The 19179-nt window shown below is 38.2% G+C and overlaps 1 protein-coding gene across 2 annotated transcripts in view; it reads right to left on the reverse strand.

Moving 5' to 3' along the window:
- Window positions 1-7735: 7735 nt before the first annotated feature.
- The window catches only part of PPIL4 (peptidylprolyl isomerase like 4), a 40658-nt gene continuing 29214 nt past the window's right edge, over window positions 7736-19179 (reverse strand). For both annotated transcript variants that reach the window (XM_086318239.1, XM_086318238.1), the window contains exons 12-13: window positions 16726-16873; window positions 7736-11404 (exon numbers count right to left, since the gene is read on the reverse strand). In XM_086318239.1, the coding sequence (XP_086174365.1) occupies window positions 11153-11404; window positions 16726-16873 (400 nt within the window). In that variant the 3' untranslated portion in view covers window positions 7736-11152. The remainder of the gene's footprint in view (window positions 11405-16725; window positions 16874-19179) is intronic.

Genomic DNA, 19179 nt, shown 5'->3' on the forward strand with positions numbered 1-19179 from the left:
ACTGCATGAGGGGCAGAGGAGGTCTTGCAGAGGAAAGGGTGGCTTGGTGGACTTTGAAGGAGAGTCTGAAGTGTCCTGGGAGAAGGCTGGGTTCTTTGGAACATTTCAGATAGAGGGAAACCCAGGCAGAGGCTCAGAGGGCCAAGAAGCATGACTGACACTGTGGCTGAGGTTCACAGGAGAACAACTCAACTCGGGAGGAACTGAGCAAGCTTTGTTTGTTTGTTTAGAAAGCATTTTCATTTTTAAAAAATAACAATTAATTGAATTGTTAATATGTTTTTCACACGTGGGTAGTTTTGTTGTGATTTCCACTTCTGGGTATCATGAAGTCACCAAGTTGGGAAAATGGAGTCTCAGAGTGCTCAAGGTTATCAAGAGAGGGGCCTGGCCTTTGAAAGGTCGTCTAGCCTTTGAAGCATCTCAGACCTGCTTACCAACCAACAGTAAGAAAAGGAAAAATTTTTCAGGGTGCTGTCCGACTGACTGTTCTTTCTCCAACCTCTGTTACCGAATTCACTGTCCTATCGTTTAGTATCTGAGTTGCTGACTGAGGGCTGGAGACTGTCTCTACTTAGACTGTGAGACTGTGTCTATGTAATTAAAATAAGTTGGTGTTTTGAAATTTCCCTAAATCTGCTGAAACCACAGTTTCAGTTGAAGTTGACTTTGGAGAACCCACTTTTTCTGGAGTCCATAGTTCTCTCACAAAAAGCCTTGAAGGAATTATGAGATGGTCTCACACACTCGTCGTTGTGAGGAAGAGAGATCATGAACCAACAGGTGTGAAGTTAGTGGGAAACAGGTAGAGAAACCCAGGTTAAGGGCACAGAAGGAGTAATGATAGCTGTGTTAAGATCAGGTATTTCTCCAGGGCTAATGACAGCAGATTATAAGTGTTCACATTTGAACACTTGCAACACATTCTACCTCTAGAAACTTGCTCTCTAGGGCTCAGCTCTGTATCCTTGCCAACAGCATCTTTGCTGGCCTCTGGCCTAAGTGCTGCAGAGGATTTTCTTGAATGTGGTAAATACCTCACCCCTTGCAGTGGGTTGAAATGATATGTTCCAAAAAGATAATGTTCAAATGTCCTAAACTCCAATACCTGTGAACATGACTTTATTTGGACGTAGGGTCTCTACAGATGTAATCAAGCTGATTTGCTATCAGACTGGATGAGGGTGGCCATGGCATCCCATGACTAGTGTCTTCATAAGAGAAAAGGTTTGGATCGAGAGACGCAGAAGAGCCAAAAGGAAGAAGGCCAGGTGAAGAGCAGCAGAGAAAGGCGCGATGCAGCTGTGAGTCAGGTCCATACCTGAAGCTAGGAATAGATGAGCTAAGATTCTTCCCTACAGCCTTCAGAGGGAACACAGCCCTGCTGATCCTTTGCCTCTGGACTTCGGGTCTCCAGATCTGTAAGAATCAATGCCTGTTGTTTTGGTGTGGGTTTTTTTTTTTTTTTTTGTAATTATTTATTTTAACTGAAGGAAGAATGACTTGTTTTAAGCCACCCAGCTGGTGATACCATGTGATGGCAGCCCTAGGAAATGAGTAACCCCCGCAACACCTTCCCTCAGAGCCTTCAGCCGAGGTCACCATGGACTCTGCTAAGCTCACTGCTCCTGTGCAGCGGGAAGATAAGAAGGGGCCAGCGTGAGGCCCTGGGCCCAGGGGCTGGGAGCGGCCGAGGAGCGGCTGTCTGCACGTACTTCTGCCTGGCCTGCTCCTACACACGCCCGGGGTGTGCCGCGAGAAGACAGCTGAGAGAAGCCCGAAGATCAAGCACAGAAGCCCGTGACATCCTTTCCCATAAGCATACGCTCGGGGGGAAAGGCCACGAGTGTATGTCTTTGGTTTATTTTCAGAGAATGAGTAGTAGATAATTATCAACATAATAATGAAACACTGCTTAACGATAAAGTTACAAATACATATTGCCATCAGCTGAGATGGCAGAATCTGTGGGGCCGGTCTCCTCCTGAGGTGAGGCACTCCCCTGTGTGTCCGATGTGCAAAGACAAATCTGGACAATTCCAGGCTAGCCCTCTGCACACATCCTACCAACGCAGTACAAAGTGAGCACCCCAAAACCGGGGCAGCGGGGGCAGGGGGCAGTCTCCATTCCAACCCTACACCAGATCAAAGTTTCATTCAAAGCATGTCGAGCTCCCACCATTCCAAAGATACTTGAAGTGTGTTCTGTAATATCCAGTGAGTGATTATGTCACTAAGATAGTATGACTTTTACAATTATTATTGTGTGGCCCATTCCACGTTCTAGCACTGCACCAACCCGGATGACAAACACAGAAGGTGTCACGTTATTCATCATCTCCTCTGGGAAGCCCGCTTTGATGTAAATCTGGATTGGGGGCTGTGTGTCGATAGATGGCAAATGAGTCGCGTGCAAGGCCATCCGAGGAACTTGGTGCCAACCCTTGGGTAACTATACATAACTGCCAGAGTGACTTTTTCAAAAGTCCAGTTGACTTTTTCAACTGCCTTTGTTAGACGTATATTCTGCTTTTCCTCTGTCTGGAAAATCAAGTCTCAGTTTTGCATTCAGCTCACTCCTCTCGCCTGTCCATGCTCTCTACTTGTGGTCCTCTGCTTCAGCCAGACCACCGTATTACTCTCCCGCTTGCCTTTCTGTTTTGTTTCCTTTTTTGGCTGCGGCAGTCCTTAGCCGTGGCATGCGGAACCTTTAGCCGCGGCACGTGGGATCTAGTCCCCTGACCCGGGGCCCCTGCTTTGCCAGTGCAGAGTCTTAGCTCCTGGACCACCAGGGAAGTCCCCCTCTTGCTTTTTGAGTCATTTTCTGACTTGAAATCCTAAAGTTCCCTTCTGCAGATCACACTGCCTGGAGGAAACAAAATTAAACAAAAATTTTTCTCTCTTTCAGGAAGAGGTCATTGTGATCTTGTTCTAGATTCACAACAACAAAACAGCACTTTTTAACTTCTCATTTCATCCAAGCTCTCTTGCTCATAAGTTACCATATTTTCGATCTTTTAGGTGTTTTGAGCATCCCGGTGTCCTAGGTAAAAATAAATAATAGCAATACAACCTTGTAATTGCACATAAAACATCTCTCCAAAACTCTGCCCAGCTGCCCCTTCAATGTGCAAGGAGAGGAAGCAAAGATAAAATTAAACCTAATTAGCAGTTCTGGGTAAGTAAGATAGGGTAAGAAGAAAGAATGTCTGTCCTATTAGAATAATTGAGGTTACTTGCTTTTAAAAAAGGGCAATTTTGAAAATTAAGGGGATCTCCATATTCTATCATTTAACAACAGGAAGCACAAACTTCTCTAAAATTTCCCATCAAAACATGGTTTCATAGCAACAGCCACTGAAAGGTAAGTCTTCTGTGATTTCGATTTTACTATCTGTAATATATTCTTTGTGACTCAGTTTTGATGCAAGTAAGAAATGTCAAACTTGAGACTGAAAACTCTTTACGATGAGTGGAAAACATAGGTATGAAATATATCTTCAGGAACTAAAAAGCAACTAATACATTAAGAGACATTTGTGAAAGTGTGGACCTACTTAAAGTTTCTCTTCTTTTAGCCTTTAATAGTTCTATTCAAAATCTTTGAAAATTCAACTGGTAAGGGAGATCAAATCTGAAACTTGACAGCAAAGTTATAAGTAATGAGCAATTTTAGTCTCATAATGGCTATTTTTTCCCTCTGAAAGATAAAAATATATACCTATAGCTACTTTTTTAAAGAAAAGTAAGATATTACTGGAGCCTGACTTTAAGAGTTCACCTAATACCTAGAGAAGCAAAACAGAAGCAGGAAACACAGTCACTTTACCCTAGATGTTAGTCGTAGTAACATAGCACCACGATAGCCTTGTATCTAGTCAAGGAGACTTGATGGACATTATATTTAGAGGTCACCTCCATTAAAAACAGTTTCTGATTAATAGGACTTAGTGTTTCCAAACACACATCTTTGCTAAAACTAGAATCTTTCATACCTAAAATACCATCTGTGGCAATTAAGGATAGCTTTTCCTTGAAACAATAGGTTCAGAAAATTTTACTACTTTTATTTTTCCCACTGAACCTACTGAATTCAAATTTCAGTTGTCAGTAAGTTACTGCTTCTCAAGACTCCTATCACAGTCAATCATCATTTCTTCCTTGCTCATTCATTCTTTCAGAACAAATTTAGAATCTTCTGTATTTATCTTCTGTAATTTAGAATCTTACCTTTCTGTATTCAGGATGATAGTTTTTTATGCAATATCTATACAGCTTTCTTCTATTGATGCCTAAGAACTACATATGCAACCAGAGAGACACCTGCTCTTAGCAGTATGCTGCTGCTGCTGCTAAGTCGCTTCAGTTGTGTCCGAGTCTGTGTGACCCCGTAGACGGCAGCCTACCAGGCTCCACCATCCTTGGGATTCTCCAGGCAAGAACACTGGAGTGGGTTGCCATTTCCTTCTCCAATGCATGAAAGTGAAAAGTGAAAGTGAAGTCGCTCAGTCGTGTCTGACTCTTAGCGACCCCATGGACTGCAGCCTACCAGGCTCCTCTGTCCATGGGAGTTTCCAGGCAGTATAGTTGCCTGGATATTCTGAACTGTAACACCTCCATTCCCCTCTTGCTACTCTCTGTAAAACATCCACATGCCAGATAAATCAAGATAAGTTACAGCAATCGCACTTTAAGTGCACTGATGAGACTGTAAGACAGTTGGGGAATTTCCTCAAGACCGAAAATATATGAACAAAATGATAAGTTAACCACCAGCCATGAATGTAGAGCTTTGGGGACTAAGGGCCTCAGGCCACAGTGTTGAAAGACGTTAATGAAGACTAGTCTTTAGTCTTGATAGAAAGTTGGAAAACGGAATCTAAGATTTTCACATGAAGCCAGGAGAATAGAAGGGCTCTCCATCAGAGAAGGACTAGGCTGGGGGTGGTGGGGGCGGGGGAGGGATCTGCAAGCATCTTCCCAGCTTTGCAAGGGTGGAAATGGAGATGGATCATACTAACAGATTTATTTCCCTTGATATTTTGTATACTCTATGTTTTATGGTTTAAAATTACACTATGTATGCACATGGAAATTGTAAGCCAAGAAATTAAAGTGGCCCTAGGTGACAGCATCACCTGAAGCCTAAAAAACAAATGTAAATCTTCTTTAGAGAAAAGCATCCTCAGTTTAGATACCTTAAGAGTCCCAAATTACATTTAAAAAAAAAATCAGAAACACGTAAAAAAGAAGCCACTATACATAAGTTAGCAGAAAAAAACTAAAGATTCAAATTCTCAAAAAATTTAAATGGGAAGCTGTGTATCAGCAGTTAATTTGTTTTTATGGCCAGTTTCCCAGGTGGCACTGGTGGTAAAGAACCTGCCTGCCAGTGCAGGAGATATAAGAGAGGCAAGTTTTTAGCTGTGGGTCAGGAAGTTCCCCTGGAGAAGGAAATGGCAACCCACTCCAGCATTCTTGCCTGGGAAATCCCATGGACAAAGGAGCCTGGCAGGCTACAGTCCATAGGGCTGCAAAGAATCAAACATGAGTGAGGCGACTTAGTATGCACATACAAGGAAATATCAAAGGTTGTGCTTCAGAAAAATGGAAAATGATACTATGTGGAAGATCTGAGATGCAAGAAGAATGGAGGGTAAAAGAAATGATTAACACATGGGTAAATCTAACAGTTACCTGTATAAAAACGGTAATAACAATACAGACTAAATCACAAGCTAGACTAAAACACTGGAGGATTAGAGCACAGAATTAGAAAAGCGGTGATTTTAACTTTAAAGGTGTCTAATATCTTCAAAATATCACCTTACATTTTAAGTATGGATGGGAAATTCAAAGGCAATTCCCCAGGACAAAGAAGATGAGGGGGAAGAGGGCAGAATATTTTTTAATGTTTTAAATTAATCCAAAAGAAAACGAAGGGAAAAAAACCAAAAAAGCACAAAATAAAGTGATATGAATCAATCCAAATACATTAGTAAATAATCAGGACTAAACTCATTAGTTACAATCAAACAACGCATTTTGCTATGTGCTGTTTCTGAGACACTAAAACATTAGGACCAAGTAAGACAAAATTAAAAGGGCAGTAAAAAAAATCAACTAGGTGTACTGCAAGTATCTTCACATAAATTGAAAACATCAATGAAAACAAAACATTTACAGAAAGACAAAGTAACAAAAACGAATAAACTCTTTGAGAGTAACAGAAAAGCTAAGAATTCTATAATCACTGAAATCTAATCATTAAATTTTCTCACGAAAGAAGTGCGAAGGTCAATTTTGTAGGCACCCTCTATCCAACATTCAAGGAAGAGCTATTTCAATCCTTCTCTTCTATTTAATAGAAAAAAAGGAACAGTCACAAACTTATTGTATAATGTGGACATCAAATCCGGTTAAGAATAAAACAGAAAAGGAAGATTATAGGAAAGTTTTATCACAGTACTAGAAATTTTACCCAGCAAGCACTATACGAATACCACTGACACTTATTGTCCACATTAAAGACCCAAGAAAACCATACAAATTTTAAATATAAGACTTATAGCAAAATGGCTGGATATTTCAGGGATATTTAATGAAAAATATAACTTCTTTGGTCAAGAAACAGAAAAAAATCATTTGTAATATATCATTTATATTAGAACATAAATGATTAGCAGTAAATCTAACAAAAGATGTTCAAAAGCTTTCAAAAGAAAATTCTAAGAATTAAATGGAGGGGTTTGCTGTCTTTGGGCCTCTCAGTGGTGCAGTGGTAAAGGATCTGCCTGCCGACGCAGGAGATGCCAGAGACTCAGGTTTGATCCCCGGATGGGGAAGATTCCCTGGAAAAGGAAATGGCAACTCACTCCAAGAATACTATTCTTGCCTGGGAAATCCCATAGACGGAGGAGCCTGGTGGGCTACAGTACATGGGATCACAAAGAGTTGGACACAACTGAGCACATGCTTGCATACACACGCACGCGTGCACACACACACACACACACACACACATGCAGCCTGTCTGAATAGGAAGATATATGAAGATATTGTTGCCACAAAGTGATTTACTGTTTGAATATAAATACAGTTGAAGTAGCAACAGAATCCTCTGGGAAACGAACAAGTTGATTCCAAATATACAGAAAAAATTGCTAATGAAACAGATGGCGGGTGGGTGAGCAGCAGATGTGGGCAGGTGGTGGGGGGCTGTTGCTTAAATATCAAGACTTCTTTAAAGCCATAGAAGTGTAGATACTTGGTTTTTGTGTTGGAATAAACAATAAACCAACGGAATAGAGAACCCATGAAACAAAACCCATACACAAATCTATAGAAACTTATGACAGATCGATGGGAAATAGATGAACTATTCCTAACAGGTTTTTAAAAAGCATTATTTCCCTTGTGGCTCACTCAGCTGGTAAAGAACCTGCCTGCAATGTGGGAGACCTCGGTTCAATTCCTAGGTTGGGAAGATCCCCTGGAAAAGGGAACAGCTACCCACTCCAGTATTCTGGCCTGGAGAATTCCATGGACTGTATAGTCCATGGGGTCGCAAACAGTCATATACAACTGAGCTACTTTCAGTTCATAATAGATTTTGGACAACTGATTAGAGCCATATGTTGCGGGGGGAAAGTGAATTTAAATCCCTATTATCACATCATACACATACACACCAACAATTCAATGTGGACTGAATGTAAAAAACAAAACTTTATACTTTTGGAATATAGCAGAATATCTTTATTAAGGATTTCTTCAACAAAATACAAAAAGCACAAAACATATAGGGAAAGGTTAATAAATTTGACATTAAACTTAAAAATTTGTCTAAAATGCATAACCTAATTTTAATCAAATATCTAGACTTAACTCACAGCTTATAAAAAGTAGAAAGGATGGGAGGACACCATGAAGATATCATCAAATAATTTCAGAATGTGGAATATTCTACAAAGCAACTGGCCTGAACTCTTCAATCTCATTTAAAAAAAAAAGTGGTTGGGGTGGAAGGATAGCAGGAAACTCTTTTAGACCAAGAGAATAAAATGACAATAACAAGCCCTACATGAAGCATGGTTGAGCCTGGGTTTAAAAACAAATCAACACCAAAAAATGACATCCCTGGGACAGTGGGAGAAATCTGAGTATGTGTTACATAATATGAGATTGTTGTTTGTTTTCAGTGTGACAATACTATTGTGGTTACAGAGGACACTTTGTAGAAAATGCATGGTGAAATACTGAAAGGTGAAATATCATGTTTTCAATTTACTTTAAAATTATTCAACCACAAAATGTTACTGTTTAATCTGGATGGAATATATATGGAGGTTTGTTATGTTTTTGTGTTTCTACACATGTATGAAACCTTTCATATTAAAAAGTTTGGGGAGAAAGGTGGGGGAGGCGCAATTTACAACTTGTGCTCTTCCAAAGGCATCAACAAGTGAAAATGTAACCAAGAACGGCGAGAAATGTTTACAACATTTAGTAGTAAAAAAGGACTAGTATCCACAATCTAATTCCTTAAGGAAACAAAAAGGCAATAACATAAAATGCACAAAAGACAAGAAATAAGCTTTTCACTGAGAGCATTCAGGAAATGAATATACATGAAAAGAAGCTCGCTCAACCTTGTTAGCATTTAGGAAATGCACATTCAAACGAGACTTCCGCTCTGGCCAAAATGGAGCAACAGGGGCAGGATTTCCCTTCTCCACATTAACCAATGCGACACCTGTACAAAACATATACAACAGACTTTTTCAGACACTGGACAACTGTGCAGGACAGTGACTCTTGAGAGGAGAACAAACAGGGAAAGCCCTACCACTGCCCGAACTGACCACAGGGAGAGCCCGGGCGTTCCCCTGGTGGGGCGTTTAGGACACCAAGGTAAAATCTGTGGGGCAGACTACTGAAAACGGCAACCCACTCCAGTATTCTTGCCTGGGAAATCCCATGGACAGGGAAGCCTGGCAGGCCCCAGTCCATGGGGTCACAGAGTTGGACACGACTAAGCGACTAATACATACATAGAGTGCTGGAGAGAGGAGGGAGCTACAAAGGGAGAATTCCAGATCTGCAGAGTTCCCCTGAGGCTTCAGCTAAACAGTGTATACACTTAAGAAAACCACCCAAAGGTGGGGAAGAACCACCAGAAAGGAATAAGTGGTAAAATTCAAGTTCATGCAGGGCTCAGGATAGTTCTCATTCTCCATAGCCAGAGTGGAGAAAACTCATTATAAACCAGGCAAGAAGGAGGCTTATTCAGAAGGGTTATTACCTCAGTAGTGAGCAAAACCAGCTCTAGATTAAAGGTTGTTCTGGTCCTAGATCATTAAGTGTAAAAGCAAGCTATGAAAGGATCAAACTGCTTCTAAGTAACTATCTCTCAGAACAAAGCTCAACATATTTAAAGGAATAAGCTCCAGCATCCAACAATGTAAAATCCAAAAATTATCAGGCATGCAAAGAAGAAAATTACAACCTAATAATGACAGGGTAAAAAAATCAATAGAAACAGACAAGAAATGGTAGATGATAGAATGGTCAAAATAGTAATTACAAATAACATGTCAGATGTCCAAAACAAAAAACAAACAAACAAAAAAAAAAAGAGGAAAGCAGGAGTCTGGAAGGAGAGACACGGAAGATATTAAGAAAGACCCAAATGGAACTTCTGAAGATTAAAAATATAATGTATGAGGTGAAAAATACACTGGATAGGATTAATAAGAAATTAGATACTTCAGGAGAAAAGGCTAATGAACTTGAGGACATAGTGACTGAAACCAATCTGGAAGACAGAGGAAAAAAAAGACAAAGAAAAAACAAAACAGAGCACAAGAGTGCTTGCTGCGAGACAGTGTCAGGTGGTCTAACACACAATTAACAGTCCCAGAGGGAAAGAAATGAAGGACAGAGACCAAAAAAAACCCAAAAAATGAAAAAGCCCCCCAAATTCCAGATTTGGTGAAAACCATAAACCTACAGATAAACAGTCCCAGCAGAAGAAACATGAAGGGGAAAACAAACAAACAAAAACTATACCAAGCACATCATAATCAAAGTGCTTAACAGCAGTGATCAAGAGAAACCTTTAAAGCAACCAGAGAAAAAGAATTTAAAAAAAGCTTTATACAGAAGAACAAATGTAAGAATAATAGTAGTGTTCTTGCTGGAAACTACAATAATATACCACTTAACAGCCACTGGATTGGCAAAATTAAAAAGTCTGAAATTAGCAAGTACTAGACATGATATATGATGTGAAATATTACCATGTGAAACAAAGGTAATTCAAATAGTGCCTAGGGGTATGAACTGGTACAGCCACTGCAGAATATAATTTGGCATTATCTTATAAAGATGAAAATATCCATATCACATGACCAAGCAAATTATTCCTAAAGAATGTTTATAGCAGCATTGTGTACAACAGCAAAAAAAAAAAAAACAAAACACCAAAACCCCAAACATCCATCAACGGAAGAATGGATAAATTACGGACGTGTCATATAATACAGTATAGCAATAAAAATGAATGACTTTTAGAAGACACCAAGTTGAAAAAAGCCAGTCACAGAAGTAAACACACATTATACCATTTATATAAAATTCAAAAAAATACAAAACTTAGTACTTCATTTAGGGATATTTACATATGTTGTAGAACTGTAATAAGCAAGAGAATGACAAACACAACGTTCAAAATAATAATTATTTGAGGAGAGGGCACTTTTAAAATGCCAGCAATATTCATTTCCTAAGTTGGCTGATTGGTACATGGACATTTATTATTCTTTATACCTTATATATACATGATTGTGTATTTTTGCAGGTATAAAATACTTCATTAAAGATAAAGACTGAAAATATGAAAGACTTTAAAAATGAAAACTACTGATTTATGTATAACAATAAAATTAGTGTAAAAAAGTATACAAAGAAAATGTTCTTTATGTCTTTTAGCGCCCTACACAATCAGTATTAATCTAAAAGGGCCATAATCCTACTATGAAAAAAAATAACAAGCAGAGTCTTTAACTGCTCTCATACAAAATCTGAACATCTGGTACTCCAAGTTATACAAGAGTAAATACGTTAGCACTCATGTCTGATTCTTCGACTTTCATCTGTACTTGGATTTTTCTTTATCTTTGGATTTCCTGGGACTCCTGCTTCGGTCTCTCTTTTTACTCCTTTCTCTTTCATAGGGATCTGCCTGGTATTTGGATTTGTGACTGTTACTATAGTGGCCGTCCCTTTCTCGAGATCGGCTACGACTTCGATTCTGAGGTCGGTCCCTCTTTTCACTCTTTTGCTTCTCCCAACAACTTTCTTCTTCTTCATAGTGACCAAAGCCCATTTCCCTGTAGATATCCTATCAAAGAAATAGAGAGGTATAAGTGAAACAGTAAAATAATCATTTTGTAGGTACTATCAATTCACAAAACTTAAGACATGTCTCCCATTAGCAAGCAGTTTTAACAGGTCAGATTGGAACACTACCACTAATGCCAAGAACCCTGTAAATTAAAAAGCAAAAATAATTCAGAAAAAGAGTTAACCATTTTCTCATTGATCTCACTGCTTTGTATCTACTATTTCAGCTGAACTGAAAGATCACATCTAAAAACAAGGAACTGAAATAGCCCAGTTGAAATAAGTCTTTGGGCAAAATTGCAATACCAAGAATTCTGGTTATGCACAGCCATCGTTCCACTCCCTCCTTCCCCCCTCCCCCAAAATGCGGTTCCATCACTGATCTACAATGAAACTACGAAAATCCCCATTAAGAAAGCTATAAAGAAGACATCATTTAAATAACATATCCAAAAGAGATTTTAGACAGGTCAATCAGTCTAAAGAGGAGAGAAAACAGATTCTGAATACTTGGGTCTGAGCAATTGTTTTTAAAGTATTTTTTATAACAGCTTCTCTCTAAATCTTTAAATAAAGTTTCTTGTTTAGACTAAATGTTTTTTAACAAAATCATTATTAACATAGCCGATAAATGTTTTATTAAAATCATTATTGACACAGTTCTTTAAAAAAGAATTCACTGCCCCAAAGATGACAAAGTGGGTACATTTGCTTCTATTTTCAATAACTAAATAGCAGTGGTCCATGGAATTCTCCAGCCAAGAATACTGGAGTGGGTGCCATCCCCTTCTCCAGCAGATCTTCCTGACCCAGGGACTGAACCCAGGTCTCCAGGACTGCAGGTGGATTCTTAACCGTCTTTACCATCTGAGCCACCAGAGAAGCCCCTCAAGTAGCAACAGTAACTTTTCCATACAGAAAAGGGCTAGTTACAGCACAACAACTCTATCTCTGCTTATGTTTTATCCTTGATCAAAACGAGTATCTCAGCAAGTGGCTGAAATCTAAAGATATCAGAGCCAATGCTCTTTCAAGAATAATTGATAAAATTCAACTTTCTTAAAAGATTTCTCAAAAGAAAGGGGAAATTCTGAGGACTGAACTCCCAAGTGCCCAAATCTATTACCTTAGACATTATTACAGTAGATGCAAATATCAAGGTTTAAAATCCAAGTGATGAATACCTATGGTTATGGACTGGGTTTTAAGGAAATGATTCACAATTATTCCATATAATGTCCAGATACTAAACATTATGCTTATTACAGGGACTGCAGTACGGGAAAACAGACCTAACAAGACTGTCACATGCCAAAGCATTTGTGGAAGACCTCCTATAAACTGATTCACGATTTCCCACAATGCTAATAGTTCCTATCATTCTGTTAAGAGTCCCAGAGGTAGAAAATGAGTAGGCGTTTCAGCTTAAACTTTTACCAATTATTTTTGAGCAAAATGTGACCTCCCTAGGAAAAAGACTTTTTTTGTTCTTCCTGTAACATACACAAAATGTAAATATGTATGTACTATTCTGACTGTACAGCAAGCGCTGGTTGAGGCAATAAACTTCTTAAATGGAGAGACTGTTTTAACTGATGGATAATCCTATAAAGTCTTCAGCACACTATTATACCAACAGGCACTTACATGCTTTGAGTGTTTAAAATAAGAAAGAGATTACACAGTACTTAATTCTTTTTGAAAAAAATTGAGGAAGCTGAAAATCTGAAATGGACTGAAATCTTAAAGCCTCTCCTACTTGGCTTAGTTTTCAAAGCTACACAAGCTCTGAAGTCAGGCAGTTCTAGGTTCGAATGGTCTTTGCCATTTAGGAAAGGTGTCAAACAAATCCTCTTGAGGTTAGATTTATCAGTGAAGGTTTACAGAGAAACTAAAAAGGACTTGAGATGAGCCTCAAAGGATGAGTGAGTTAGGGCTTGGATTGGCTGCAAGAAGGCTAATGCAAGAAGTGTATGTGAAAACTGAAAGCAAGGAAGACTGAGCACTGTATGCATGAAGGAGAAAAGTTTAGGTGAAGCCATATTAGAACAGATCCAAGTATGTGTCTGCACAGTGCTCAGTGCTCACAGAGTACAATGTTATCCTCATTCTAGATATAAGGAAACTGAGACTCTAGAGATGGACATACACTGGAGAAAGTTATTTAACTGATCAGTAACTTTACATATAAAACTTAAAAAGGGTCAGTAATGGAAAAAAATACCATATCTGACTGAATTTTTAAAAAATGTTAAAGTTTCAGTCCTCCTACTAAACTGTAAGTCCATGGGCTTGTGGGGTCAGGATCTTCATATCTAAGGTAAGGGAAACGACTGAGATGAGCTCTAAGTCATCTCCAGTATGGGTTTTTAGAAATTCTACTCATTTTATAGATTTAAGAAATAAGACATGATGATTAAACAAGCATGCAGCTAAAAAAAAAGAAAGAATACCATAAAGGCCAGTTTAAGGCAATCAACTTAACTGAGCCAATGACTTCTGTAGAGTAGTCAAAAAATTAAAAAATCAACCTTTGCTGAGGTCTCTGGCAGTAAACTGGAGATTTAGTCACATCTAAATCACTAAAATAATATTAAATGATTAAAATAACAAAAACAGATTATAAGAATACTGAACACCTATGAAAGCCACAGAGGAGGACAGGCAAGCAATCTGATGCTTCTCAGCCAGGCAGCCACGGCTGAGTACTCATTTCCTGTAACCCCAGTAAAACTCAAACCTCAAGAACACAGTAACCATCTCTGGATTTAAGACATGAGGTGGAAAAATTATAAACAGATTTCAAATTGAACAGTAAGGCTGTCAGTCAATAAAAAACAAAGCACTTGAAGAAATAAAGCATTCTTAGGAAACTAAGCTCACCAAGCAAAAAGACCAAGAAATAGGAAAATTTGAGCTGTACCTGAAAATTACCTAGCACTGAAAATTTCCTTTAATGATTACGTAATACTTTTGAGATTAAACTTGAAAGGATAAAAAGCAGAATAACAGAAAAAATTGGGCCCACTGAAATCTTAAATATGGATGCTATTTTATTAGAAGGAAAAGAAAATCAGTGCAGCTACATTATTAAATCAAAGTATAAAACCAAAAACAACTGCTTTAATACACTTCAAGGGAAGAGATAAAGTTAGAATATTATTGCCAAAAGGGAAGGACATTTGCTGCTGTTACTGTAAAGTCTTAAGTAATCAAATAGCAAGACAAAGAAAGACTCACAGAAAGGCAGGGGTGCAAACGTGAGAACCACAGACTTGAAATGCAGCCCATTTTCACATTTTTTTAAGACTGCTGATTATCTCAAACACATCAACATGTATTTCAGGCCTAAATTTATCACGGATTCCATGTACAAGTGTAAGATGAGGAGCTGTGGCAACTCATGGGACTTAGCATCATTATAGAGTTTTAGTGGAAAACATGCTAAATATTCATAGAAATGTGATATAGCTACCATTAAAAAAGATGTTGAGGTGATCAGTGGCTAAATTAATAAGAGTATAAAAATTAATAGGGAGATGTTCCTATTAGATGACACTGGAATATTATACTACGGGACAAGCTACATTAGAATTCACAATTGGATTTAGCAAAGAAAACTGCTGGCAGGAATATATTTCAGGGAAGGAGATTTAGGAAAGAATTTTGACAGGAATACATTCCAGGTAAGAGGAACAGCAGTAGGGGTCCAGGTCCAGATTTACACTGTGGTTCCACCACTCACTGGCTGCATTAAGACACTGGCAAGTAGCTTAACCTTTCTATCTTTCACCTGCTTGTGAACAGAGACAATAGCATCCACCTCGCATTACAAGGACGCAAGAGACATTACTATCACTGATTCATGTGAGGATTACTGGAGGGATTGACAAGGGTGTAACTTAAAAACAGAGAGTAGGGCATGAATGATGGGAATCTTTAAATAGCAAAAGGGCAACTGAAAGAAGAGAAAGTAGATCCTTGCTGGATGACAGCAAGGAGTAGGAGGATATGCTGTCTAGAGAATAGGGTGCTAATACATATAAAACATGCATTTGCTGTCATTTTTTAAAATGAAGAAAAAAACCATAAAACACATAAAATGGTTACCTTTGGGGAAAGAAGAAAAGGGGGAGAGGACAGGGATAGTAGCTAGGCGCCATATGTGTACCACTTTGTAGACTTCACTTTGGAAGCACACAATTTTTCAAACTACAATAGAAAATATTTTAAGCGATCTGTAAACATCAAAAGGAACAACTGAAATGTGAATCCAGTTAATGGCCTTACCACAGAGAGAAATGATTCCAAGTGATTTAAAACATACTGACTGTAAAAATAATAGTTACAGCCAATGTAGAAAATGTTTGCACACACACTTTTTGTTTCCACTTAATCTTAACAACGTGCCTGAGACAAATATTATCTCAATTTCACAGAGGAGGAAACCATGGCTCAAGAAAGTTTAAATTACGTGATGAGGTCACATTAATGATCAGCAATGTAGGAATCTGGGCTTCCCTTGTGGCTCAGCTGGTAAAGAACCCAAACCTAGCTCTTCTGACAGACAAAACCTTTACTCTGCCAGTCACACTGCATCTCTCCATCTGTGTCTTTGCTTGACATGCCCACTGCCGTGAGCTCCCCCAACCTCCCCAACTAAACGCTTCCTCATCTACCAGGCCCAGTTTAAAGGTCCTCGTGTGGTAAAAACCAGAGCAAGGGGTTGTAATGTAATCTGCTTTTCAATTAACTCAGAGCCAAACTGCAGGTTGGAAATGATTTCTTCTCTTTATAATTTACTTTCTTTGGGGAATTTTTATTATCATTGTCTTAGAAAATTTACTGTTTAGGAAAGCTTTGGGGATGATCAAGCTAACTATTTAATGTGGCTTTTATTTCATATATACCATATGGGAGGGCATAAATGTTTTTTTCAGGTTCTAAAACCTCAAGAGCTATAAGTGCTGTACATAACACCTGGTAATAAATTAACATGATAAATTAGAAGGATTTTTTTTTTTTTTTACAATAACCACACTTGTTTTTGATGGGAATGAGTAAGTGTTAATAGGGATGAAAATCATTCTTGCTTCACAATGTGGAACTATATGACATGTTAAGTTATTCTGAAAACAATCTTTTATAATCTGTTATATATATTCTTGAAATTAAAGTTTCATTACCCGAGTAAAACCGTTCTACATCTTAAGAATTAAGAACGCATCCATCCCTGTTCAGAAGCATACCTTTATTCCTAAATTACATCATTAAGATGTATGTCTTTCTCTACAGCTGAGTCTGAATAACAGTACGTACCTGATTGGTATTTTTGATTGGCATGTAGTCCTCATCTTCTTTTTCTTCAGAGCAGTGGCGGGTCTTCTTCTTGTGCTTTTTACTTGTGTGTGAGTGACCTGCCTTTGAGTCTTCTGCCTGCTCATCTAGTACAAGTTCGTATTTGGCACTGGAGCAACTAGTTAAGGACAAATGTGAGAACTGACACAGATAATACATCAAAACATGAGAATCTGGTCAACAAAGGAGGCCATGAGGCTAAAGACAACTTTTTAAAGCAAAAAGCATCTCAGAGCATAGAATATATTTCTAAAACAAAACTAATTCATATTTTACTTCATTACACAGGCAGGAAAAATGGAAAGAACTCTTGTTTCAAATAAACAGTTTATAATGGGTAAGTGGGCAAAAAATACAGGGGAAAAATTGATTTCATAAATGAAAAATATAAGTAGCATTAAAAAAACAAGGAAACCTATTTGTCAATAATGAAAACATTTAAACTTAGAAAATGAGGCACATATTTAACTTGAAAATATTAAGACATTATAAACCCCAATGCCAGAGAAGCTATGTAAGATGAAAATACACTCACGTGACTCTTCGAGTGTAATTTCAGTCCTATAGGAGAAAATTTAGCAAGGCATATCAACAGTTATCATGTTGAAATTCAAATAAGAATTCATAAAAAACTGAAGTGACAGTAAGTTAAGTGAATAACGGCACAGCTGTCCCTCACTGTCCACCGGGGTTGGTTCCAGGACCTCCTAAGGAGACCAAACGCCACAGATGTTCACGGCCCTTATATAAAAAGCATAGTGTTTGCCTATAACCTACACACATGCTCCCTTACACTCCAAATCATCTCTAGATTACTTATAAAACCTACCGCAATGTAAATGTGATGTAAATAGATGTAAATACAATGTAAATGCTACATAAATAACTAGCTGCCTCCACAGCAAATGGAAGTTTTGCTTTTGGGGACTTTCTGGTATATTTTTACTGAATATTTTCCATCTGCAGTTGGAGACCCACGGATGCAGAACCTGCAGATGCAGAGGCCCGACTGCATACATAACAGGATCTATCTTAAATAACAGAAACTGAGAATAAGCCGCCTAGTAATAAAGGTACACATAAACACATCAGAGCACTGCAACGTGGAATTATAAAGGGAGTTATTAACAACGACAAATGAATGCTGTTAAATGACCTGGCACGGTGTCTATAAAAAATTATAAGTTAAAACAGCCTGAAGCAAAAATTGTATGTAACTATGAAACTTCGTAAAAGATCAAGATTTGAAAGGAACAAGGAAAAATAAAACGTATCATTTGCCTAAATGGTAGAACTATGAGTGAATCTTTCTTAATTTCACATAAATATATTATAAAAATTATAATAATGTATGCTTCAATTTATAAATGTGTTTAATAAACTACAATATCTGAGAATGAGAAAAAATGTAAAACTATTAAGACCTCTCTAACAATAATCTTAAACCCTAAAACAGGCAAGACTAGAATAGTGGTTTTCAAAAAAAGATTAGGAGGAAGCCCAAAACACAGAACTATTTTAGTGGCGTGTAGGACTAGAGTAAAAGCAAACACACTTCCCTTAGGACTGGAGTTTCACGTCTCTTTTCACCAGGCCACAGCTCTATGCTCCCTCAGGGAGTAGGAAAACACTGCACCCTCTGGCTTCTCACAAGACGGCTGGCGACAGCTAACCAGCCTGTACCATTCTATCATTACCCCACTATCTCCAACTTCCTTCTTCCTTTAGTCCGTGTAACAGTGTTTCCACGGTACCTTAAGGATAGTCTCCTTTTCCGAATACAAATCCAATAGCCCTTGCCTATGATTTCACCTCAGTGTTTGCTCTACACATGCTGCTCTGTTCCAAGTGCATCAGAGTTCCTGAGTATTTCTAATTGCTACTCAACAGGGTATAAAATCCATTTAGTGGGTCACTGAAAGCCAGCATTTTAAAATAACATAGACCAGAAAACAGAGTACATGGAATCTAATAAAAATAGTATTTTATAAACTTGTCTTTCAATTCTGCGTGTATGTGTATGATTATACTTGGACTGTCCTGGGGGAAGATGTAAACTGTATTCCTTAAATAATGGACCAGAGTTAAAGAAAACAGTACCCCACCTCAGCCCTCATCTCCCCATATTTGTTGTAGCTTTAATGTCACTACTTACAGTATCATTTGAGGATCCTCTGACCCCTCACCTCTATTATAAGTCCCATACCTCATGAGAAACACTGGGCTGGAAGAAGCACATGCTGGAATCAAGATTGCTGGGAAAAATATCAATAACCTCAGATATGCAAACGACGCCACCCATATGGCAGAAAGTGAAGAAGAACTAAAGAGCCTCTTGATAAAAGTGAAAGAGCAGAGTGAAAAAGTTGGCTTAAAGCTCAATGTTTAGAAAACTAAGATCATGGCATCTGGTTC

The sequence above is a fragment of the Bos grunniens genome, chromosome 9, assembly GCF_055505025.1.
Source record: "Bos grunniens cultivar Pamir isolate PY7600 chromosome 9, Bosgru_T2T1.0, whole genome shotgun sequence".
NCBI classification, from domain to species: domain Eukaryota; kingdom Metazoa; phylum Chordata; class Mammalia; order Artiodactyla; family Bovidae; genus Bos; species Bos grunniens.